The sequence below is a fragment of the Passer domesticus genome, chromosome 5, assembly GCF_036417665.1.
Source record: "Passer domesticus isolate bPasDom1 chromosome 5, bPasDom1.hap1, whole genome shotgun sequence".
Taxonomy (NCBI): Eukaryota; Metazoa; Chordata; class Aves; order Passeriformes; family Passeridae; genus Passer; species Passer domesticus.
Genome location: NC_087478.1, coordinates 45069900 through 45090292, shown reverse-complemented (window position 1 = coordinate 45090292; position 20393 = coordinate 45069900). Strand labels below are relative to the sequence as shown.

At 41.5% G+C, this 20393-nt stretch overlaps 1 protein-coding gene across 8 annotated transcripts; it reads right to left on the bottom strand.

The window, feature by feature from the left end:
• Positions 1–2662: 2662 nt before the first annotated feature.
• On the bottom strand, positions 2663–19967 carry GAS2L3 (growth arrest specific 2 like 3). 8 transcript variants are annotated; one of them, XM_064419846.1, is made up of 12 exons: positions 18639–18806; positions 17659–17752; positions 16911–17072; positions 16039–16158; positions 14658–14704; positions 13546–13714; positions 13036–13154; positions 12191–12332; positions 9591–9654; positions 8776–8914; positions 7828–7935; positions 2663–7143 (listed from the first exon to the last, which is right to left on the bottom strand). In XM_064419846.1, the coding sequence occupies exons 5-12, from the start codon at positions 14673–14675 to the stop codon at positions 5776–5778; spliced, it is 2127 nt and encodes a 708-aa protein (XP_064275916.1). In that variant the 5' UTR covers positions 14676–14704; positions 16039–16158; positions 16911–17072; positions 17659–17752; positions 18639–18806; the 3' UTR covers positions 2663–5775. The 8 variants fall into 8 exon arrangements, with proteins under 8 accessions (XP_064275916.1, XP_064275922.1, XP_064275919.1 ...); XM_064419852.1 differs by having other exon boundaries at positions 16911–16963; XM_064419849.1 differs by lacking the exons at positions 17659–17752; positions 18639–18806 and adding an exon at positions 19886–19967 and having other exon boundaries at positions 16911–16963.
• Between the last annotated feature and the right edge of the window lie 426 nt (positions 19968–20393).

Genomic DNA, 20393 nt, shown 5'->3' with positions numbered 1-20393 from the left:
CTTCATGGCCCTTCTTTGGACTTGTTCCAGCAGGTCCACATCCTTCTTATGCTGAGGTCCCAGTGCTGAGCACAGTACTCTGACATACATACTTTATATATGCTAGTGAAACAGTTGCACTTACCCATCTGAACGACAGCTTTCTCTAAACTGTGAATGTTTGACTTCACAGACCTAATATGTTACTTTTACACACCACTGTAAATGGACTGTGACTTAAGGACCCGAGTCTTGGGGAAACTCATGGGGTTTTAAGAAGGAACTCGCAAAGAAGCTTCTCAATATTTTTCATTAAACAATTAAGCTCATCCATAATCTAGCAGACATTCTTATGGTCATTGTCACATACATCACCAAAAATGATTCTTCATGGATATATTTGTAAATAATTTGACCTAGCAAAGAGTGTTTTAAAATCCAGACTACACAATTGTCAGAAAAACCTCCCAAATCTAATGTATTATGCAGGAGCTTAATTCCCAGGGCTATAGACCCAGACAAAGATATTTAGTTTGATTTTTAAATAAACTCATTCTGCTGCTCTTTTCTTTGGATGCAGCAATAAATAACGTCATGGTACTTCAAGGGTCAATGCTGCAATGTGTACACAATAAAAGCAATTTATTATAGTTTGGTTTCACAGGTGTCTATAGAGCAGTGTATTCAGCAAAAACGGGGAAAAAAAAGCTGTGAAGCAGCATATTGTTCATCAGGATGACACATCACAGTAATTATTTCTGTTCTTCTGGGAATATAGGTTCTGCTACAAGGCACTTTTTTTACAGCAGCAGTGCTTCAGAAAAGTAAATAATAATAATACTTATATAAAACTTCAGCAAATTAGAAGATTCTCAACCTGAATTTCAACAATTACTTTTCTTTTAAAATGCAAGATGTAAAGTATATGCTTTCACTGTAAAGATGCATGTAACTGACTTCAACATTGTCAAAATACTCAGACAGGGCACCTCATAAGACCCAACACAATGTATCCCACTTTTCCTGAGTGAATACCCAAACAGGGTGTTTGAGGAAGCATGCAAGTTTGGCTTTGTTTAGTAGGAGCTCAGCTTTGTGCAGTACTTTCTGACTCAGCACTAAAGGCCAATTTTACATCAAAGTTCTGTGCTGCAATCTTACCGTCTAAAAACTCTTAGCACAACAAATCTGTCAATACTTTCTGCCTAGCTACATTCTTTGGAGAAATGGCCAGCTGCTCCCATCCTGTAAGGTTTTTCTTCCATCTGGAACAAAATACTTCACACAAAATGCCATAATAGCTTTGCCTCAGACACCAGCAGCCCTCCCCAAGCAGAAAGCCATCCACTGCTGGCACTCCCACCAGCTGACACACCTGAAAGTTCATTTCTCAGTTAATAGGGATTGCTGGCTAGGTAGATCTGAACTGTGAGCAGATCTCACCCCTCAAACATTTTAATGATTTATTTTTTATTAAAATGTCTGAAAGGTATAAGTGCTGAACTTATTTACATTGCAGACAATTTATTTTTCAAAACTTTTATTACAGAAGTGATCTTCAATCTTGGCTTTTAAAGAAAATGAAAAGGAGGTTTCCGAGAATGTACCTGCATGAAAGGGTCTTACAGCATTAAATGTCTCTTGCATTACTTATATCATGCCAAGTATGGATTTTGCTAGCTAAAGGTTTTACTTGAATTAAAGAGAAAAGTTTTGCCCATGCATTTCTAGAGAAGTTAAGGGCTTTACATTGTCAGAGTAGTCTCTATAAAATTAACAGACACCAGACTACCCCATAGAACTCACTCACCTAACAAACAGATTTCAGTTTCCCTATAGAGAAAAAGAAATGGAGCTGCATAGTTTGATGTATAAAGTTATTGGTGCTTCATGTTTTACAAGGAAAACTGCCCTGAAATTTACCAGATATAGAGAGATAGATATGATTAGGATATATAAAATAGGGTTAGGATACTTACCTGAGAAAATCTTGGAGTGCCTTTGATTTTATTGGCCAGCTGTAACAGCATCTCTTGAGAAAACAAGCTGCAACTAACATCTATGCAGAGCATGGTCCTGTAGGAATAAGGATGGTAGATGCCACTTGCACGTGCTTACTAGACACAGCTGAAGTGGAAGGGTAAGTCTAAGTGATTTGGCACCAGTGCCAGGAACTGAAGACGCTTTGGAACAGCAGACAAAGGCAGGCTTTAAAAGAGTTTCAAAAAAAATAGAATACGGAAGGGGGTAAAAAAAGTTAATTAGGTGGTTCCAGTGAGAACATCCAATTTTCCACCCAACAAGATTAATTAAATTTCTGTCAATGGCAACAGACACAGAGATAGATCTTTTGTTGACAAGATATAAGCAGGGAAAATATGGCACACAGGTGCTTTATATTTCAAGTAGAGCTGCAAACACAACTTTCTGGTATATCTGAAACTACTTAGGCTCATTCCTAGATGAGCCTAGGAAAGGGTAGGATGCCCCTTCCACATAATCAGTCACACTGACAACAGGGTCAGAGTAAAAATGTCTTAACTCCAAACAAAGCAATGGATTAGACACAGCTATTTATGCCAGAGGTGGAATCTACTATTTATGTGGTGGCAGAAGGAAAACATGAACCTTCTGAAATGCATTCTCTTTCCCTCCCTGCAAAAAGAAGGAGAAGAAACATGTGTGCACATAAAAAGGTGCAGTGTATGTTTATTTTAAATAAGTACTCATACAGAGGACATCAATATCACATAGAAAATTCAGTCAGATTCTTGCTCCAAATTATCTTTCCCTCACAAAAGGTAACATAAACCAAAGATTAGATTTGCTATTTGGCAACAAACATTGTAAAAATAGTATGTATTCCCATTGGGAGGTTTGTTACACCTTCTTGGCTCACCTCATGTTACATGACTATGCAACTGGCACTTACAATTTCCACAGAAATTGGATCATGCTCAAATGCACTATTTTTATAATAAAACCAAGTCTACCCATGTATAACTTTAGATTAGCTAATTAAGGTTTCAACTGCAACAGTTTATGCATTTTTATTTCAATTTTGAACTTTAAAATTCAGTTTATTACATGACATCAAATATCACAAAGATGAAGCCATATGCTTAATTTCCTCTGTAGTTCAGAAACGCAGATGTTGAAGTTGCCTTACACTGAGATCCAAGAGCCTCAGTGTTTAAATTGATGCTAAGAACTTTGTAAATGGTTTAAAAGGTGCTGTGGGTTAAACCCATGCAGCAGCCAGGTGCCTGCCTGTGCAGCTTTTCACTCTCCTTATCTCTCCTCCACCCCTAGCAAGATAAGAAGAGAGGAGAAGCAAAAGCAATACTCACTGGCTGGGATAAAGAGTTTAATGAATGAAGAAAAGATATGAAAAGTAAACCACCAAGTAATGCAAAGGCAATCCATCACTACTCCCACAGGCAGACTGATGCCCAGCCAGCTGGCAAACAACCACCTTAGAAGCCACACAACCTGCATGCCCTTCTTTCTCTACCTCTTCCTTCTTTTTAGTGTTGAGGTGGTGCTTTATGACATGGAATAGCCCTTTGGCCAGTTCAGGTTGGCCAGTTCCCAGCCATGTCTCTCCCAGTCTCCTGCCTACTCACTGTGGGGGCAGAACAGGAAAAAGAAAGACTTGACCCTGGAAGGGTTGTTCAGCAACAGCCCAAACAACAGCATGTTATCAACGTGAGTTTAGGTTTCAAATCTAAGACACAGCCCCATATGGGATGCTATGAAGAAAGTTAACTGCATCTCTTCCAGACCCATTACAGAAAGAAAACCCCAAGAAGTCAGCTATTAATCTGCATGAGATATATCACATGTAACTCACCATTTGGAAGCCCAAAAATAAGAAGCAAGTAATCTACTGTAAAATGCTTTCAGCATATGAAACCATGTGCCAGATTTATCAAACCTGACAGGAAGCCACTGTAGTCAATACTCTGCCTAACACTGTAGCAGTGGCTTTGACCAGCACACATATAAAACAAGCAAGCCCAAGGCCTTCTCCAAACATACAGCCTTGTATGGGATCCCGTGGGACTTTTGTCCACACATTCAAAACAGATCTGTTTTCCTCCTATAGTTTGGATACTGGCATCTACTGCTTACTCCCAGCAGGTTGTGAGCAGTATTGTACAGTAGATATGCATAAATATAATCATAAATTAAATAAAATAAGCTAACAAGGTGCTCAGAAAAGCAGCTCTATGACCCTGCCACATCGTGTGAGAACTCAGTTTATGACGTTTGTTTACTCTAGTTCTAGGAAAAAAAAAAAACAACCAAAAAATAACAAAACTAAAATAAAACTCCTTAACAACAGAAACTACATATTCCATGGAACTTTTCTGCTTTTAAAAAGACTTCCCTGTTCCACCATCCAGGAGCCTTTATGGCAGTGACAGCCACTCCTGCCCATAAATAGACTGGGAACGGAGGGCAGAAGTAATGGTCTGTGGAAACCATCAGTGTGTCTTCAAAGACCTTCAGAGCTTCTCAGAGTCTGGAGGGACAACTGTTCATTAACCCCAAAATAATCCAAACAGCACTACTCCCAAAACAGTAGTTTTCAATCTACCATGAAGCTCACTTCTCAGGGGTAAAGGTGTTGAGCACCACAGATGTTTAACCCACTGAAAGACTTCAGGAGCTAGGTGTAAACCGTGCACACCTTTCTGGCACTTCAGAATGTTTAAAGGCAAATGAAGACTATATTCCTCTTTGGAAAATTACTTCTCACCTCCAGGGAGTGATGGTGCAGCACCAGGAAAGAGGTCTCCATACACAAAACAAAAAGGCTATTGCAGACTAGAGTGCCAACAAAAATTAACCCGTAGCACTGAGAAAAGTATTTAGCAATTCAGTCTTACATGCAAAGGCCACTCCTGCAGAGCAGTAAAGCTCTGCTAGAACAGGTCAGTGCTTGCAGCTCAGTGTTGCTGCAGCAGGAGCTGTTTTGGGGCTCCAGCCCAGGAGCAGGAGCTGGTGTGGGACTCCAGCCCAGGGGAAAGTGTCTTCCCTAGAATCAGAAGCATCTCTCCATACAGCAAAGCTAGTCAGATTTGAAAATGGACTAAGCAAGGTTATCTGCCCTGGGTTTTAAAGGTAGTATTGCTAACTGGAGAGTTCTGTCCTGAATTTGAGAGGCTAAGGCACAATAAAAGTGAGCAATCAAGGCCATTATTATTGGTGTCCAATTTAAAACAAACCAAGCTCCACTTCAAAGTGAGCTGAATCCACTTTAAGGCATGGGGGGGGGGGCACAATGAACACTGATAACAGCATCTGTCAAATCTAAACAGGACTAGAAAATTCTTCTCTTTCCAAAACACATGACCCAGATTTGGGTTCTGGGATACCAGTGAACAAAACCCAGTTTTGTTTGAGGTATTAGAAATTTTATAGCTTGTGCACAGCTCTATCGCTTGCCACACACCTCAATGCAGATGTGCCAGAACCACCAGAGTTCTGCTGCAAAAGCATCAGCCTTAATTCCCCTTTCCTCTCCCAAACATTTTTGCAGCAGATTAAAGATATTTGCCATTCCACAGTACCACACAGCAAGTAAGCTCACTTCTAAACGTATCCAAATAGAAGTTTCTAACCGCAAAATAAACACAGTTCTTACAGTAAGTTAGGCAGCAAAAGGCAGGTTATACTTGATATTTCATATTAAATGTAGTGTTATTTAACTTTTTTTCCTTGTCCTCAGTGTAGCAGTTACAAGAGGCCCTTTTGAACAGAGACTTCCACAGAAAGTAACAAATTAGTTTACTTTCTGGGCTTTTTAGTCCCTGTCATAACAAAATAGTGATCATCTTGCCTGCTCTTTGTGAGAGGAACTTTTGGTGCACCAGGTGTTCCTTTGTTATATGCCTGCTCCTTTGGGAGTGGCTTCTTGGCTGCTGGGGCCAAGCTTTTGTTTGTTTGCAAGTTTTTGGTTGAATGCTGACCTTTTGTGGAAGGTTGTGCTGGCTTTTTGGTCGCTGCTGCTTTGGCTGAAGTTTGAGGGAGCCGTACAACAGACAAAGGCGTGCGTTCAGCAGGTTTGGATAAAGAGGGTCCAACCTGAGGGGGATTACTGGTATTTGGCTGCTTGCTGCCAGCTGATGACACATTTTTACTTGTAGATAACAATGGAGGTGGTGAATTTGATGCTTTGCTAATGGCAAGGGAAGGTGCAGAAGCAGAAAGTTTTAGCTCAGAAGCAGTTTTCAAGTTCCTTGCCAGGTGAGAATTTGTTTGTGGGGCTTTCTGAGGATGCTGAGACCCAGCACCTGAGATCTGAATATCATTTTCAGGAGGTTTTGCAAGGAGTTGCTGAGAATGTGCAAACTTGGCAACAGTGTGCAGATTTGTAACCGGCAGCCGAGCAGCCCTGGGAGTGGCTGAATTCGCCTTGGTTTTAGTGGCAGATGCAGGTCTGCATTTAGCAGGGACACATTTCTGTTTTGAAGTGGTTGTTCCACCTGTCCCAGACAAGAGAGATGGCTGTTTTTTAGAGGGTGAGAGGGCACGATGGAGTGCTGGCGCTGGGGAGCCCCGAGGCAGGGCAAATTTCACCTTGGTAGTATCGGGGGACCGAATACGTTTGCGCACCGTTTCAGAGGGAACAGGAGCTGTTCTTGTTCCTGCACGTGAAGAACTTTTGCTTCCAGGCTGGGAAGGAGCAGAAGCTGGTGAGTTGCATGCAGGAGACTCCAGTTTCTTTGAGGTACCAGCTAATGGTTTGAAAGCAGCTGTTGCTGAGAACCCTTGTAATTTGGACCTGACTGTTGATGACTTGGCAGTGGAAGATGGGGTCACTGGCACTCTTGGTGATGCCAGGGCAGGGGATTGAGGACGTTTACCTAAAGCCTTCTTGGCACTGGCCCCAAGACCTAAACCAGGAGCAGGAGATTTTGATGGTTGCTTTTGAAACATATTGACAGCTGACATTGGATTCATAAGAGGCGGCTCCTGATTTCTAGCTGACAAGCTGGGGACACTGTCACTGGTGACCCCTTTCTGAAATGCCAGGATTTTTTGTTCCAGAGTTGCAAACTGAAGCACTCGGCATGGATCATATTTGAGCAGAAAACCTTGAAGAGTGTCCCAGCCTCCACCAACACGTACCATCACATGCTTGCCATGCAGCATCTGCGAATGGGGAAGAGGGGGTGGGAGAAGAACAAGAGAAATTTTCTTTTTTTTTTTTCATCTTACATTACCACCTATTGAAACAGACTAAAAGTAGCACTTCCTTTCTTACAGAGAAACATTTTAATACAGAAATTATGTGATAAACGAGGATTTTGCTTCCCAATTATTTTATTAGATATCTTCTCCTGCACAGATAGTAATTCTGTGTCAGGAAATAATGGAAATATCTTTACAGAAGACATTTTAACCATTCTGGAAGAATCTTTGTTTAGTATACCGAGTTCTGGGCATGGGTTTAATTTAAGTTATGTCCTTGAAACACAAACTCTTATGATTGCTGATGAGAGTATTCAACAACCCTGTAAAGTAAAAACCCCAAAAATCTAGGTTTTAAACAAGCACCATTCTCAGGATATTCTATGGCATTATCCTTATTTATGTTTATAGACGCACCAGAGAAATATTATCTTAGTTTAGTGTGGTTGTAAAATCAATGTTTGTGGATCAAAGATCTGAAGAATGGAGTAATTACACCTATTTAGAATAAGGGATTGAATGTCAAGTTGTCCCAACCGAAATAATTCTGTAATTCTAAAACACTCCATAAAAATGAGGTATTTCACTTAAAAGCATTTCTCTTCCCAAAATAAATATAAATTAGAGTTCTAAAAAACTACTTACTCGTATGAAGAGTATTTTATCTCCCAGCCTATAACGTCCCTCTGACAAGTACTCAATCGAAAATCGATGGGAACAACTGCAGGGAGGATCTTCTGCTATATGTTTTACCTAGTTATTAAATTGAAAGCATTTGTTAGTATTTTGACAGAAGCACAAGTTTAACCATCTAATGAGTTAATCTTCTATTAAGATGGAAGACCCAAGAAGGAAACAACTGATAAAAGGGGAAAAGGAGTCCCCAAATAAATACTGGGCTAGAGAAGATCTGCCTCTGAGAGCCACTTAGAAATGGAACAAATTGGAAGGGTGAGACTATTGCCAAGGAGGAGAAATAGTGCGTTTTCAGAGAAAGTAAGGATCTGGTGGCTGACATTCCCAAAGAAACAGATTTTTTACATCACAACACAGAGGAAATTTAAAACAAATGGATTTTTAAGCAGAATAGGAAAATTGTTCATCATTTCCTCTGGACCGATTCACAAGCCGTACAAATAATTTCCTTTTCTGCATACAAAATCATTTCAAATTGGTACAGCTACAGAGGTTTGACTTAAATCCTTCTTTCAAAAGACTTTTATCAAAGCCTACTTTAACATCTGATTAAGTTTTATGAAAGATGAAATTGAAGAGAAACATTCATTGCAGTCATAGAATATTGACACCAGAAAAATTGAGTGAGAGCATTTCTTATACTCAAAGAAGCAAGGAAAAGGAAGATGGGAAAGGAAATCAAGTGGGTTATTTATATGCACTCCAAAACATATAGAACAGCATTTTATTTACATTTTCAAAACAAAACAAATTGATAAAAAGAGGTGCATACCCTTCTGTTTGAGAAGGCTGACACATTAGATGAAAACCAGCCTGTCCTTACTGAGACAGATCATACAAGTTCAAAACTAAGAGTTTAATTGAAAGCCCATGTCACACTAAGCAAGTAGCACTTACTGCCTCGTGTAGCTCCCCATGGTGACAACATGACTTTGGTGTGCTAAGAGGTGATGGTGGCCCAGAGGTCATCAGCAGGGTTTCTTCTAGCTCAATTTCCTTCTCTAGTTTTACAAGTACAGGAGGTTCAACTCCATACCTCAAATACCAAAGCAGAGTGTTTAATTACTTATTTACTAAAGAAAACAAAAAAAAAATGATGATAACAAACTTGTAAAATTATAAGTGGCTTTACAGACAAGGGCATCTGAATCAATCAGAGGAGTAACTGCCTTGATAATTCAAAGAGAAGAAACACCTCTGAGTTTCTAGCAGAAGCCCTTCCTAAGATAGCCTTGGTGTCACCAGAGGATGTAGTAAAAATACTGCCAAAATGACACAGTTGAGGTCACATCCAATTTAGATAGACCATCTTAAAGGTTCCAGCTCTGCACTAGAAATAAATTGTCTACATTGAGATAATAGAGATACCTTCCAAAAAGCTGAAAAATTTAAACCCTTAAAATCATATTTAATGCTCAGTGAGTTCTTCCAAGAGGTACACATTATCTATAAAATTAATGTATAACTTAAACACACAGCTACAGAAACCAGCATGGAACAGCATCTCTCCAAGGGAACAGTCTGATAAATATTTGAAAAAACATTCATATTGTGTGATGGTCCTAGAAAAGCTATTCATTACTTTTTGCACAGAATTAACATCCACTGTATTGCACTTGAAAGCTGCAAATAATGTCCTAACTTTGTTTCAGCTTTTACTTAGTAGGATGTGTCCTTCAATTTCTTGTGGGGAGCATGCGTGGATCACGTACCCGGATACAATGCGCCCAATTTCCAGCAGACAAAGATACACTTGTCTTGGATCCTTGTGCAACACTAAAAGGGATGAGAATAAAGAGGAGTTACAGTTCATATTTATTGCAGGAGGCCTACGCAATTAGGTACAGACAAGAGAAGGGAAGATGAGGTATCCATGACTATAAATTTCCCATCATCCTACCCAGAGGCAAGGTACATTATCATTGATAAAGCACTACATGCTTTACAACTCTAATTTTCTATTCCATAAAATCTTTAAACCCATCCTGGCACTCCTGAAACCACTCTTCCTCCTAAGAGAAATATGTTTTATAGTCTTCTTTCTTGATGAGAACAGGAAAGAAAAAGACATGAACGCTTCCCATTCCCTACTCCCAAATGCAGTATCACAGTCTTAAAGATGAAGAGCACTTAACAACGACAAAAAGGAAAATGCACCCATTGTTCATGCTCATGATACAGATACAGCTAGGTACATGCACTCTGGAGGTTACCATCCACAGGAGGATACTCTGCAAGGGCCCTAGCTGCCAGTCAGCCTGAGTGGTTCCTCAGCTGGGAAAGAACAATCTGGGTGACTGTTACCAGTTCAATAAGCAACAGATCTTTTCTTATCACTACTTCAAAAGTCCCAGCTCTCTATTTACAGACGAAATCCAACATCTTTCTGATATTCAATTTGATATTTGAAATGCCATTGCTTGAAATGTGTTTCCTAAAGTATAATCCAAGTACGAAGTCAGATTTTCTTGTTTACATCATCTACTCCAGTTTCTAAGCCTGCTTTTTAAAAGACCCAATCAGGAAGGGTAAATCTAGAATAGAAAGCTGACACAACCATAATCTAAAAGCTACTTTTAGAGGCCAATTCATCTCTTTTTTAGTGTATGAATATGCATGTGCATGTGTGTGTAGTTGCCAGCTTTAACAAAAGTGTTTTAATTTGCTTGAGTACAAAAGGAAAAAATCCAACTATATCCCTAGCAAAGATCAAGACATTTGTTTCAGCTTGATGTCAAAGGGCACCCCATGATGCCTACTCTTCCTTTCTGCTGTCTCAGGAACTTCTTGATTTATTCCCTTCCGAGTCATCTACGCTTTTCAGGAGGTGCTGCTATATGTCCCTGATGGGAAAAAGACAATTGTCAACTTATCCTTTCCCTGTTTCATTCATGAAGAATAGCTTGAAAGTCTGATGAAAAATATCAGTGGAAAGAATGTTTCATCTTGGAGGATGCAAGTCTGCTCATTTCAACTGCCAAAAAGGCTCACAGAAGATTTTTATGCCACAAAGCAAGCTTGTGTCAAGAGTTACAGACTTCAAAACACTTCTTTGCAATGAGTGAAAGCCACAGCACTAGGAAATCATGCCTGCTTATCTCAGGGAAGCTAAACAGGTTCTAGTTACCTGTCCACTTACAGGAACTAACATGTTTAAGCAATACAACTCATACAAGGAACTAAAAAAAATTAAAATATTCTTGTAACTCAGTTCTACTCTGTATTTCCTGGCACTGAAAAAAGACACACTCACTAGTTAATCAAAATGAGACATGCAAATGATGGAGTTTTCTCAATTGTTTTAAAAGATGACTTACCCAGTAGAGATGCATGGGCAGTCCAGCCAGTATAAATAGCATTTAATTAGCATTAATGCTAATTAATAGCATTAATGGAACAAAGACTTCAAAATGCTGTTATCATATTTCATATGATTACTGAAAACAAAGATATTTCTCAGTTTTTTGCCAGACTGCTGACAGGCAGCTATATTGCTTACTAAAAAAAAAAAAAGCCAAACAACAAAACAGAATTTGGCTTGCCATAGAAAGTTTTGTATTAATTAATTTTTACTGACATAATAGCTGGTAGAAGAGCATTTCCTTATTTATTATGTGATGAAAGTACAATCCTCTTAACTAGCAGTTTAAAAAAATTTATTCCATTGCACCAGTCTAGAAGATGCTATACAGCACCAGTTCTGTACTGGGGCAGGCATACCCATAGTTGGTAGTACTTATTTTTATAACTATCTTACTAAATGGGAAAATACGAATGGTTTAGAGTAATGTTGTGTCCTGAAGTACATGTTAATTACCAACAGGCTGTTGCCACTTCAGACACAATGCCCTGATGTTGTTACCAAATTTAACCATCTTGAATGTATTATTCTAAGGGATTTTTGCAAGAAGAAGGAGCTGTAATACCAAATAAAGGATCTTATTGTGAGTTGACTCCATGGCCCTGTGGTCTTCCCACACACAGAAAGTGAAACCACACTTTTCTCCTGTTTCTCAGTGGTTCTTTTCACTGAAGAAAAACATGGTATTTTGTTGCACAGCTCTCAGTCCTGACTTCATCCCACACTGTAACTTTCAGAAGTTTGGAAAAGCATCATACAAGTTATATTAGTCATTGAACTGATTTTTGAACAAGGCTTTTACTTGGACACTGCCTTAAAATAAATAAAAGCTTGCACTACACATGCAGAGTCAAGAGAAAAAGTTCAAAAGTCTATAACAAAGCATCTCCCTGACCAGGTAGTGATTCACACAGAGATCAAAGCAAATCTTACAAAAAAAGAGAGAGCTACCTAAGCCTTCAGATTCAAAGAGGTATGTCTCATCAACTCCAATGGCTCTACACCAGTTAAGAAAGTTGGCTGTATTATCTCTGGCAAAAAAAGATCCTGATGGAGCATCCTTCTTACATGGAACTTTTCTCATAGGAAAATTCTGGCAAGGGAAGAAAACAAAAAGTACATTGTACACATCAACATTGCCAACAGATTTCAAAGCATATTTGCAAAGGAAAATACACCCTAAATTCAGAGTACAGAAACAGTTGTAACTGTTTGTGTAATTTTGTGTTTACCTCACTATGTATTCCATTAAAAAAGCTACACTAATATAGAAGGCATTCTACTTTATCATTGTGAATAGTCACTGAGCGAACAGTCCTTTGTACTCCAAAGTAACAGAGACTTGCTTGAGATTCACATTTCAACTAAGCACTGCCTCTCAATGGAAACACTGAAGCCCATCTGCAGGTTTGGATGCTTCCATGGCTGACCTGTACACGAGTCCAGCCACCAGTTCCTGGCATAAAACATACCACCAAGTGCCAAGGGATATCTTATTAACAACCCACACTGATGTCAGGGGAACAAACTCCAGACTTGGACTAGATCTTCCTCTGGCAAGACTTCTACTGAAATCAAACTAAAAACCTAGTAAATACCTTGGGATGTGATTAACAAAGCAAGCAATTTGTTGATGAGTTTATCCATCTATAAAGCCACTTTGTTGTTAATCAGTCTCTGGATACACAGCATACAAAACACTTCCTTGGGAAGCCTCACTCACCTGCTTTCCCTGTAACTGCTACTTAAAATTTAGAACTTTATATATGTATTTAAAAAATCATTATACAACTCACCCTTAAGTTATTCGTGCTACAACATTTTTTAACTGTGTTTTGAAGAACATCAATCAATTGGCAAAGCAGTACCCCATTATCAAGTTCTTCTAGCAGTTGTTCTGCTTTGACTTCCATTCCTTTAAGAAAAAGAAGGTTAATATTACAGTTACTCCACAGAGGGTAAAGAAGTTTCATATAAACTTAGAAGCAACTCAAACAGCATTCCAGTGTTAAAGACTGAAAAACAGATGAAATATATAAGTAAAATAAAATCAAATATTAGTTTAATTAGATTTTAATTAGACTAAAAATTCAGAAATATAAATTAGAATTATTAATTGTGCAACCCTTAAGAGGTGGCAGCTAATAAAACTGAAATCAAAGCATGCATTCTAATGCAATTCTCCCAGCCATTCAAACTCAAATACACCAGCTCTTAATAGTACTATAGATATTACACGTCAGTGCTGACTAGAATATTGGAAGTGCTTTGAAATTCATGAGAGAGTGAATTATTTTTAAGCTCACCCAGCAAGCCAGACAGCCAAATGGAGAGATCTTCTTGCATAGGCACCAAAGTGGCTTCATGCCGCACAGATATCCATTGGTCATAGAGGCACACGTCTGCCAGCCCCGGCCCGTGCCTTGGAGTCAGAGGGCTTCGGGGACTCAGGGGAAGCTCATCTCCAAACCACACCTGCAGAGATTTCAGCAAACTCAACACAGGAAGCTCTGATATTTGCAGTCAGATGATAAAAACTTGCGCTTCTGAATTAGACTGAAGAACTGTTATTCAAAGAGTGTTCACCTCCCTTTCAACAGATACAGCAAACCAACAGAGCAATCAAACAGCTCTGCTCTTGTTAGTAACTCCTGTGTCAATATACCACTGCATTCCTTCTCTTGACTCCCTTGGATTTAAACTTACATACTTGCCTGAATACAGAATAAAGACTACATGCATTAAATGCTTCAGGTTTTTTTAACTCAGCACATTTTAAGTCACAAAATCTGCAAATTATCATATAATTTACTACAGACTACTGATTTCTTAAGCATTTCAGAGGCATTTTGTGCTTAAATCATTAAAAATTATAGCATTAAGAGAGGAAATGTTCCCATGCAAGGAGGCATCAAATTTCTTGAACACTAATACTTAGCATTTCTCTTTAGAATTGTATATCTTGTAAATGAGAGGTAACTTAGACTTGAAGAAAAGGACCACAATGAAATTTTGTGAAGAAAAATTTCCAAGGACAGAATCTTTCTAGTATTCTTCACTATTTGCCTTCAGTTCAGTGTGAATGTAAAATATATTTACTTATATTGAAGTGATTAACTAGAATATAAGGCTATTAAAAAAACACTTCTCCATCATGATGGAAGTTTTTAAATAATCTCAGGCTTTGACTTCAAAACCTTCTTGGCTAACAACACTAAGAAGTGAATGGGTCACCTATCTGATTATAGCAATGGGTTATCCTTGTCACATTGTTCCTTGTAGAAGGGGAAAACTACTGCTTTTTCAATCAGAGGTAACTGGAGAATCTAATATTTCATCTGCTTCAGGGTAGAATTTAGTATTAAAAAAAAAGTATTATACATGTACACAGGATTTAAACACTTCAAAAGGCATTTACCTGAACTGCATTCTGCATGGTCACCTGCTTTACATTAGTTTCTCCTCCTGGGGAAAAAGAAGAGATTTTTACTACAGTCTCTCATGCTTTCATGAAAATCCTGAGAAAAACATATCAGTGCTGTTTTGGAAAAATAAGAATAAGTCTAATAGGAAGGGAAGGGGAAAGAGGGAAATGTCTTAGTAGCTAAGCTTTTGATCCAGTATTCAGTCAACTTCTGTTCTCTGCCCTGAGATAAAAGTGCAGTTATTACAGCAAAAGTAGCAACTAACTCTGTATACATAAGCAATGTTCCAAAGTTGGCAAGATTTTTAGGAGCTGTATGACATTTATTTTGTCAAAGAGCAATGCACATACTTCAAACCATTCTTATATTTAACATTGTTGTTAAATCTAAATATTTCCTTCCAATTTATCACAAGTGTACATGTGTGCAGACAGATATATGCATCCTGAGTTTACATTAAATACTTGGAATATCATGAAAACCTTAAAACAAAGTAATAATTTTGATGAATAAGATTTTCTCTTACAGAATCATAGAACGGTGTGGGTTGGAAGGGATCTTAAAGATCATCAAGTTCTAGCATAGACATATGAGAGAAATCAATGTTTTTATAAATCTCTGTTGTGATTGTGACTTTGCAGGCAGCATGCATGCACTAAGTTTTCAACAGAATGCTGCAAACTACTGCAGCAACATAGTCATCAGTACAAATCCCTGGCAAAATGAACATTAAGGAAACTTTGGAGACAACCCAGTCAATTCTTTCTCTCCTGAAGCCAACACTGTATTTTCCAGCAATGCTTTCAACCATGGGAAAATCCAGCACAAGCTCTACACTGGGTTAAGGATTAGTAAGTCTTTCCCTGGAGGCTCCAGGTCTAAAGATGTGCAGCATTGCCAGGTTAGCTGCATGCACTTGTACAGAGGGTATTTCTCCATAGCAATTTTCCAGTGGTATTTTACAATGTCAAAAAGTTCCTATCTGTGTCTTGAAACCTGTTTAAAAGTACTTACTTGCTCTCTTACTCAGTAGCTGCAATAAAATTTCATCTTACTGACTGAACTGAAAACCAGATTGCACACATTATCAGGCATTTTTAACTCATCTGTTTTCATTTAAAATTAGGTATTTTTCCTGTCCTGTCCCAGATATTTAGGCTTTGCACGTAGATGGCATCTGCTTCTCTCCTGCACAACCTGGCCATCCTGTGACAAAAGGCTGAACAGCCCATCACTGAAAACACAATTCTTGTAAAAATTCTCACCCTTTCATCCTACACAGAAAGCAGAATGGTGCCCCCTTGTTCCTTCCCACTGCTTTAAACCTCATAGGCTACGTGGGACCACATGTATCGGGCATTTCAAACAACTTACCTCTATGACTGCCAAATCAGCAACCAGTTTGGTGAAGACACTTCCTTGTACCAGGGCTGCTAGCACTTCTCAGACCTTATCAGAGACACCCCAGTGATATCTTTCCCCTTCCTTTTATTTCTAGGGAAGAAAAAAAAAAAAAAAAGAAACAGACATCCTCTCCTTGATGTCATTTTTCCTTCTATGAATGAACAAGGGAAGGGAAGGGTATATACCAAGCATTACTAATGAGCATGTTATGCTTCCCACAGCTTTGTCCAGGGGAATACGTTTTCCTTTGGCATAAGAAAGCTATTGTCCTAAGAGAAGCTCAATAAGAGGCTTCATTGATTAAAAAAATAAATAAAACAACAGCAGAACAGCCAGTAGAGAAGTTGGTCTCATTAAAATAAGGAGTTCCATATAGGCTAACAAGAGCTCTAGCATATTAACTGCCAAGGGAAAACAAAAGACAGCCTGATTCACAGGGAGCACTCAAAACATGAACAAAGCAAAATATTCACACTGCAGCTATCAGAGGAATGCTCAGCATCTGCAGTTTTGTGGCATGCCTAACAAACACTAGTCTTGCCAAAAAAAAAAAAAAAAAAGAGATTGAGGAAAATTGTGGCACTTGAACTTCAAGGGCCTGTTCTTCTAAAACAAGTTATTTTGTAAGCCCATATGTCAGAGCTCCCCAGAAAGCCAAAAGGCTTCACTTATTATCAGGGCATCTGAAAAACACTTAACAAAAACCCCCTCTGATGATGAGAGCTACAGTGCATGAATTTTGAGTTGAAAAGTAATATAGTAACAATTGCCCATTTTCATATGCCAAACTGTTCAGCTCAGAGATTGCAGGGAAAACAGATTAATGTAGCCTTAACACTTACTGCGAGAGGCACAGGATGAGAAGACCCAGATCTGCCACCTTCAAGCAGTCAGCCTGTAAATGTGCAGAAGGTGCTGTGGTGAGGTGAATACTGCAGTACCAGGGAGAGTCATAACCAAATCTGACTTCTTCTAAAACCAGTTGGGTTCCCTGAATCAGAAAGCTGTACATAATGAATGAAGTAAGTATCTGATACTGAATTTTGGCAGCTCCAGATAGGACTGCATCAGTTTCTACACATGCCAGTTTTATCCACTCTCATTCAACAGGCATTTGGTGTTCAGACACTGAAGTTTGTGAAAGAAAGGACCTCAGAATAAAAGTACACTGTAACACATCCCCCACATAGCTTCAGGCCATGCCATTCTTGTTTCCAGGCAGACCTTGATACCCTCAAGGTCCCTTGGGACAGAAGACTGAATAAGCCCATCACAGTACAAACAATTCTTTTAATAATGCTTCCCCTTCCTCCTACTGTTTCTGATGTTGTTTCTTCCCCATTTTCCCCTCCCTGCTTCACCCCTTAAAACAAGGAAGACACCAGAAACTCATGAGATTTTCCCAACCAGGGGGCAACCAGTGCAGTTCCAAGCTCACTAAGTACAGAGGTCCCCTACCACCAACCCCACTTTCAGAAAACCCCTCATTTTTGCTGGTACTTCTGCTGCCAATGGCTCTGTGTGATGGAAGGAGAGGAGCTCTCACCTAGCCACACTTACAGCTAGATCAATAAAGAGACACTGACTTACTGGGAGACAGGTGGTCAGCCACAAATTATATATCAGGAGAGGCAAGAATTGCCTTCAGCTGGTTGAGTGCCAAACCTCCAGTGAAGGACTAGAGCTGTGGATCAACACCAGGTAAGAGAGATGAGAAAAAGATCCCGATGTATTGACACATGGCATAGGGGCAGGCATTCCTCAGGAATGGGGGTGCAGACACTCCCTGGACATGACCCACACAGACTTGTGAGACCACAGTTTGCCTCTGCTCTCCACAGAGATGCCCAGCACTTTGCCCCCAGACACTCTGAGAAACAGCAGAGTCAGCAAATACTACAGCACTTTGCACAAATACTTCAGGGTGTTAACACATGCTCTTAGATACTCCATGAGATAGCCTGCTTAGGATCAGCTGTATCAGGATTTACAGATCACTCAGTGGGCACCAACCAGCAAGACATGCTACACTAATTACAACCCATTCTGTAGTACAAGATGAACCGAGTCCAAATCCCATTTTACTTGACTGAACAGTTTACATATAAACAAACAAAATCCACAACTCTACAGATAGCTGAAACATTGATGAAGCAGCCATTGACCTTGCTTAAGTAGAACCTAAAGGGATTCACAGGCTCATTAAACTGCCTTCTGTTAACAGGCTCATTAAGAAAACACTTGGGTAGAAACATTTCTACATCTTCACCCTATATTTAAGGTATATAACATCATCTTCTATTCCATCAACGCCCAAAGTCACAACAGTCTAACCCAGAGCAACTGGATTAGTCTCGACAGTACCTACTGAAACCCATGTTTATAAACACACCGAAATGAAAGAAGCTGTCATGTCAGTATCTGTTGAAACCTACTACAGGATAGTCAAGGTTTTTTTTACAGACACATCTACGAACATGCAAAAGAAAAGGGGTAGGCACAAGAGACATCCACTGAACGGAGCGCTACTCCATCACTACAGTAATTTCAGAGCCTTTTCGTTGCATTACCGAGTCAGCAGGAGCTCTGCTTCCCTGGGGAGGCCTCAGAGGCACGAAAAAGAAAGAACCAGACCAGTCAGTCCGAGGTGATGGGCTTTAAGGCGGCAACCAACTCCCTACATTAAGGCACGCTGACTGCTCTCCCCAGACTGCCTTTCCACGCCTCTCCGCGAAGCGCACACCAGCAGAGGCAGTGAGCACGCTCTCCCCTACCAAATGGCCACAAAGGTCCTGGGTACACCTGTCAGAGCAGAGAAACCCCCTTGAGATCAGGGAGGAGCACTTCGTCTCGCCAGCTGCCATCTCCGCAGGAGACATGCAGACGGCTGCTTTCCCACAGGAGCATCCAGTTTGGGCAGAGGCTGGTTAGCAGCAGGCACGCTGCCCCAGCTGCTCCCCCCACACACAGGCAAGCTCTTCTCTCCCTCCCATTTCTAACCCACGCTTCTTCCAGCAAAGCAACACGGAGGGGAGCATTTTTTGATGCCCATTTAGCAGGCAGCTGGCTGGCCATAATCAGGAGTAGCTTATTATGACTTAAATATAAAATCGTGTATTATTCTAAAATATCCACCCGGTACAATTTCAAATGCATAGGTCAGTTAGGCCTTATAGCTCCCAAAGGAATACATGTACTTTTTCCCATGTCTTGATCTGACACTATGCCAAAGGTGACACACAGCATCCCTGGAACACGGCCAGCTTTTGGGCAAAGGAAGGAGCCAGACGCTTTTCGGCTTATTAAGCAACATGAATGAGTGTTTTAGCCAAGAGCACTGGGGCAAATTTCCTACAGAAACAGCACTGCATCCTCAAACGCCTGCGTAGGGCACAGGAGAGACTGGTTTGAAAGCGGTTATGCAAAAACTCTCCCCTCTCCCTTCCCCAGGGTAAGTTTCAAGGCACTTCCCTTCCGACAGCCGCGACTGAGTCGCTGGATGAGCTGCTGCCGCTGGACGGGTGACGGGGCCGATGCCAGCGAGCGGCTCCGCCCAGCTCCGGGCTCTGCCGGGGCTCCCCGACCCGCGGGACTCAGCGCGTTCCCAGCGCTGCCCCTGCCGACGGGCGGGACCCGCCGAGCGCCGCCGCTCCGGAGCTGCGCGCCCGGGACACCGCGGCGAGCGGGGCTCCGCCGCAGCGCCCCGCTCCGCGCCGGGGCCGGGACCGCTGCTCCTCAGCCGCCCCGCGCCTCCCCCGCGGGCCGGCACCGCGGCCGGGCCACTGCCACCCCCCGGTGCGGCTGCTGTCACACCCACCGCTCTGCCGTGCCGTGCTCTACCGTGCCGTGCCGTGCCGTGCCGTCCTGCCCCGTGCTGTCCTGTGCTGTGCCGGGCCGTGCCCTCACGGCGCAGCGGGCGCCGCCGCGCCGGCCGCTCCTTTCGAAAGCGCCAATCGGCGCCGGGGGCGGGGCCGTGCCCGCCGCACCTGGCCCGGAGCCGCCGCACCGCCCCGCTGCCGGGCTGCGGCCCCGGGCTGGGACATCACCTCCGGGCTGGGACATCACCTCCGGGCTGGGACACGGCCCCCGGGCTGGGGCACGTCCCGAGCGCTGGGAGCCGAAGGGCCGCCGGCGTTCTGGCCGCAGCGCTCGGCACAGCGCTGTCCCCGCCGCCGGGGCTCGCGTGGCCGGGAGCGGAGCCCGGCACGAAGAGTCCCCCCACCCTGCCTGCAGCCCCCGGCTGCATCCGCAGCTCCGTGCCCAGCACGAGACACGCTTACCTGTCCCAGGGATGCTGCTGGTGGTATTTTTGAAAGCCATTAAGC

Bases quoted from the DNA above. Each gene is read 5' to 3' on its own strand.
- GAS2L3 (XM_064419849.1), bottom strand. The intron at 12,333-13,035 runs GTGAGTTGTATA...TTCCCTTGCCAG, and splicing joins GTAGCACGAATAACTTAAGG to AATTTTCCTATGAGAAAAGT. The intron at 9,655-12,190 runs GTAGCTCTCTCT...CATCCCTTTTAG, and splicing joins CTTTGAATCTGAAGGCTTAG to TGTTGCACAAGGATCCAAGA.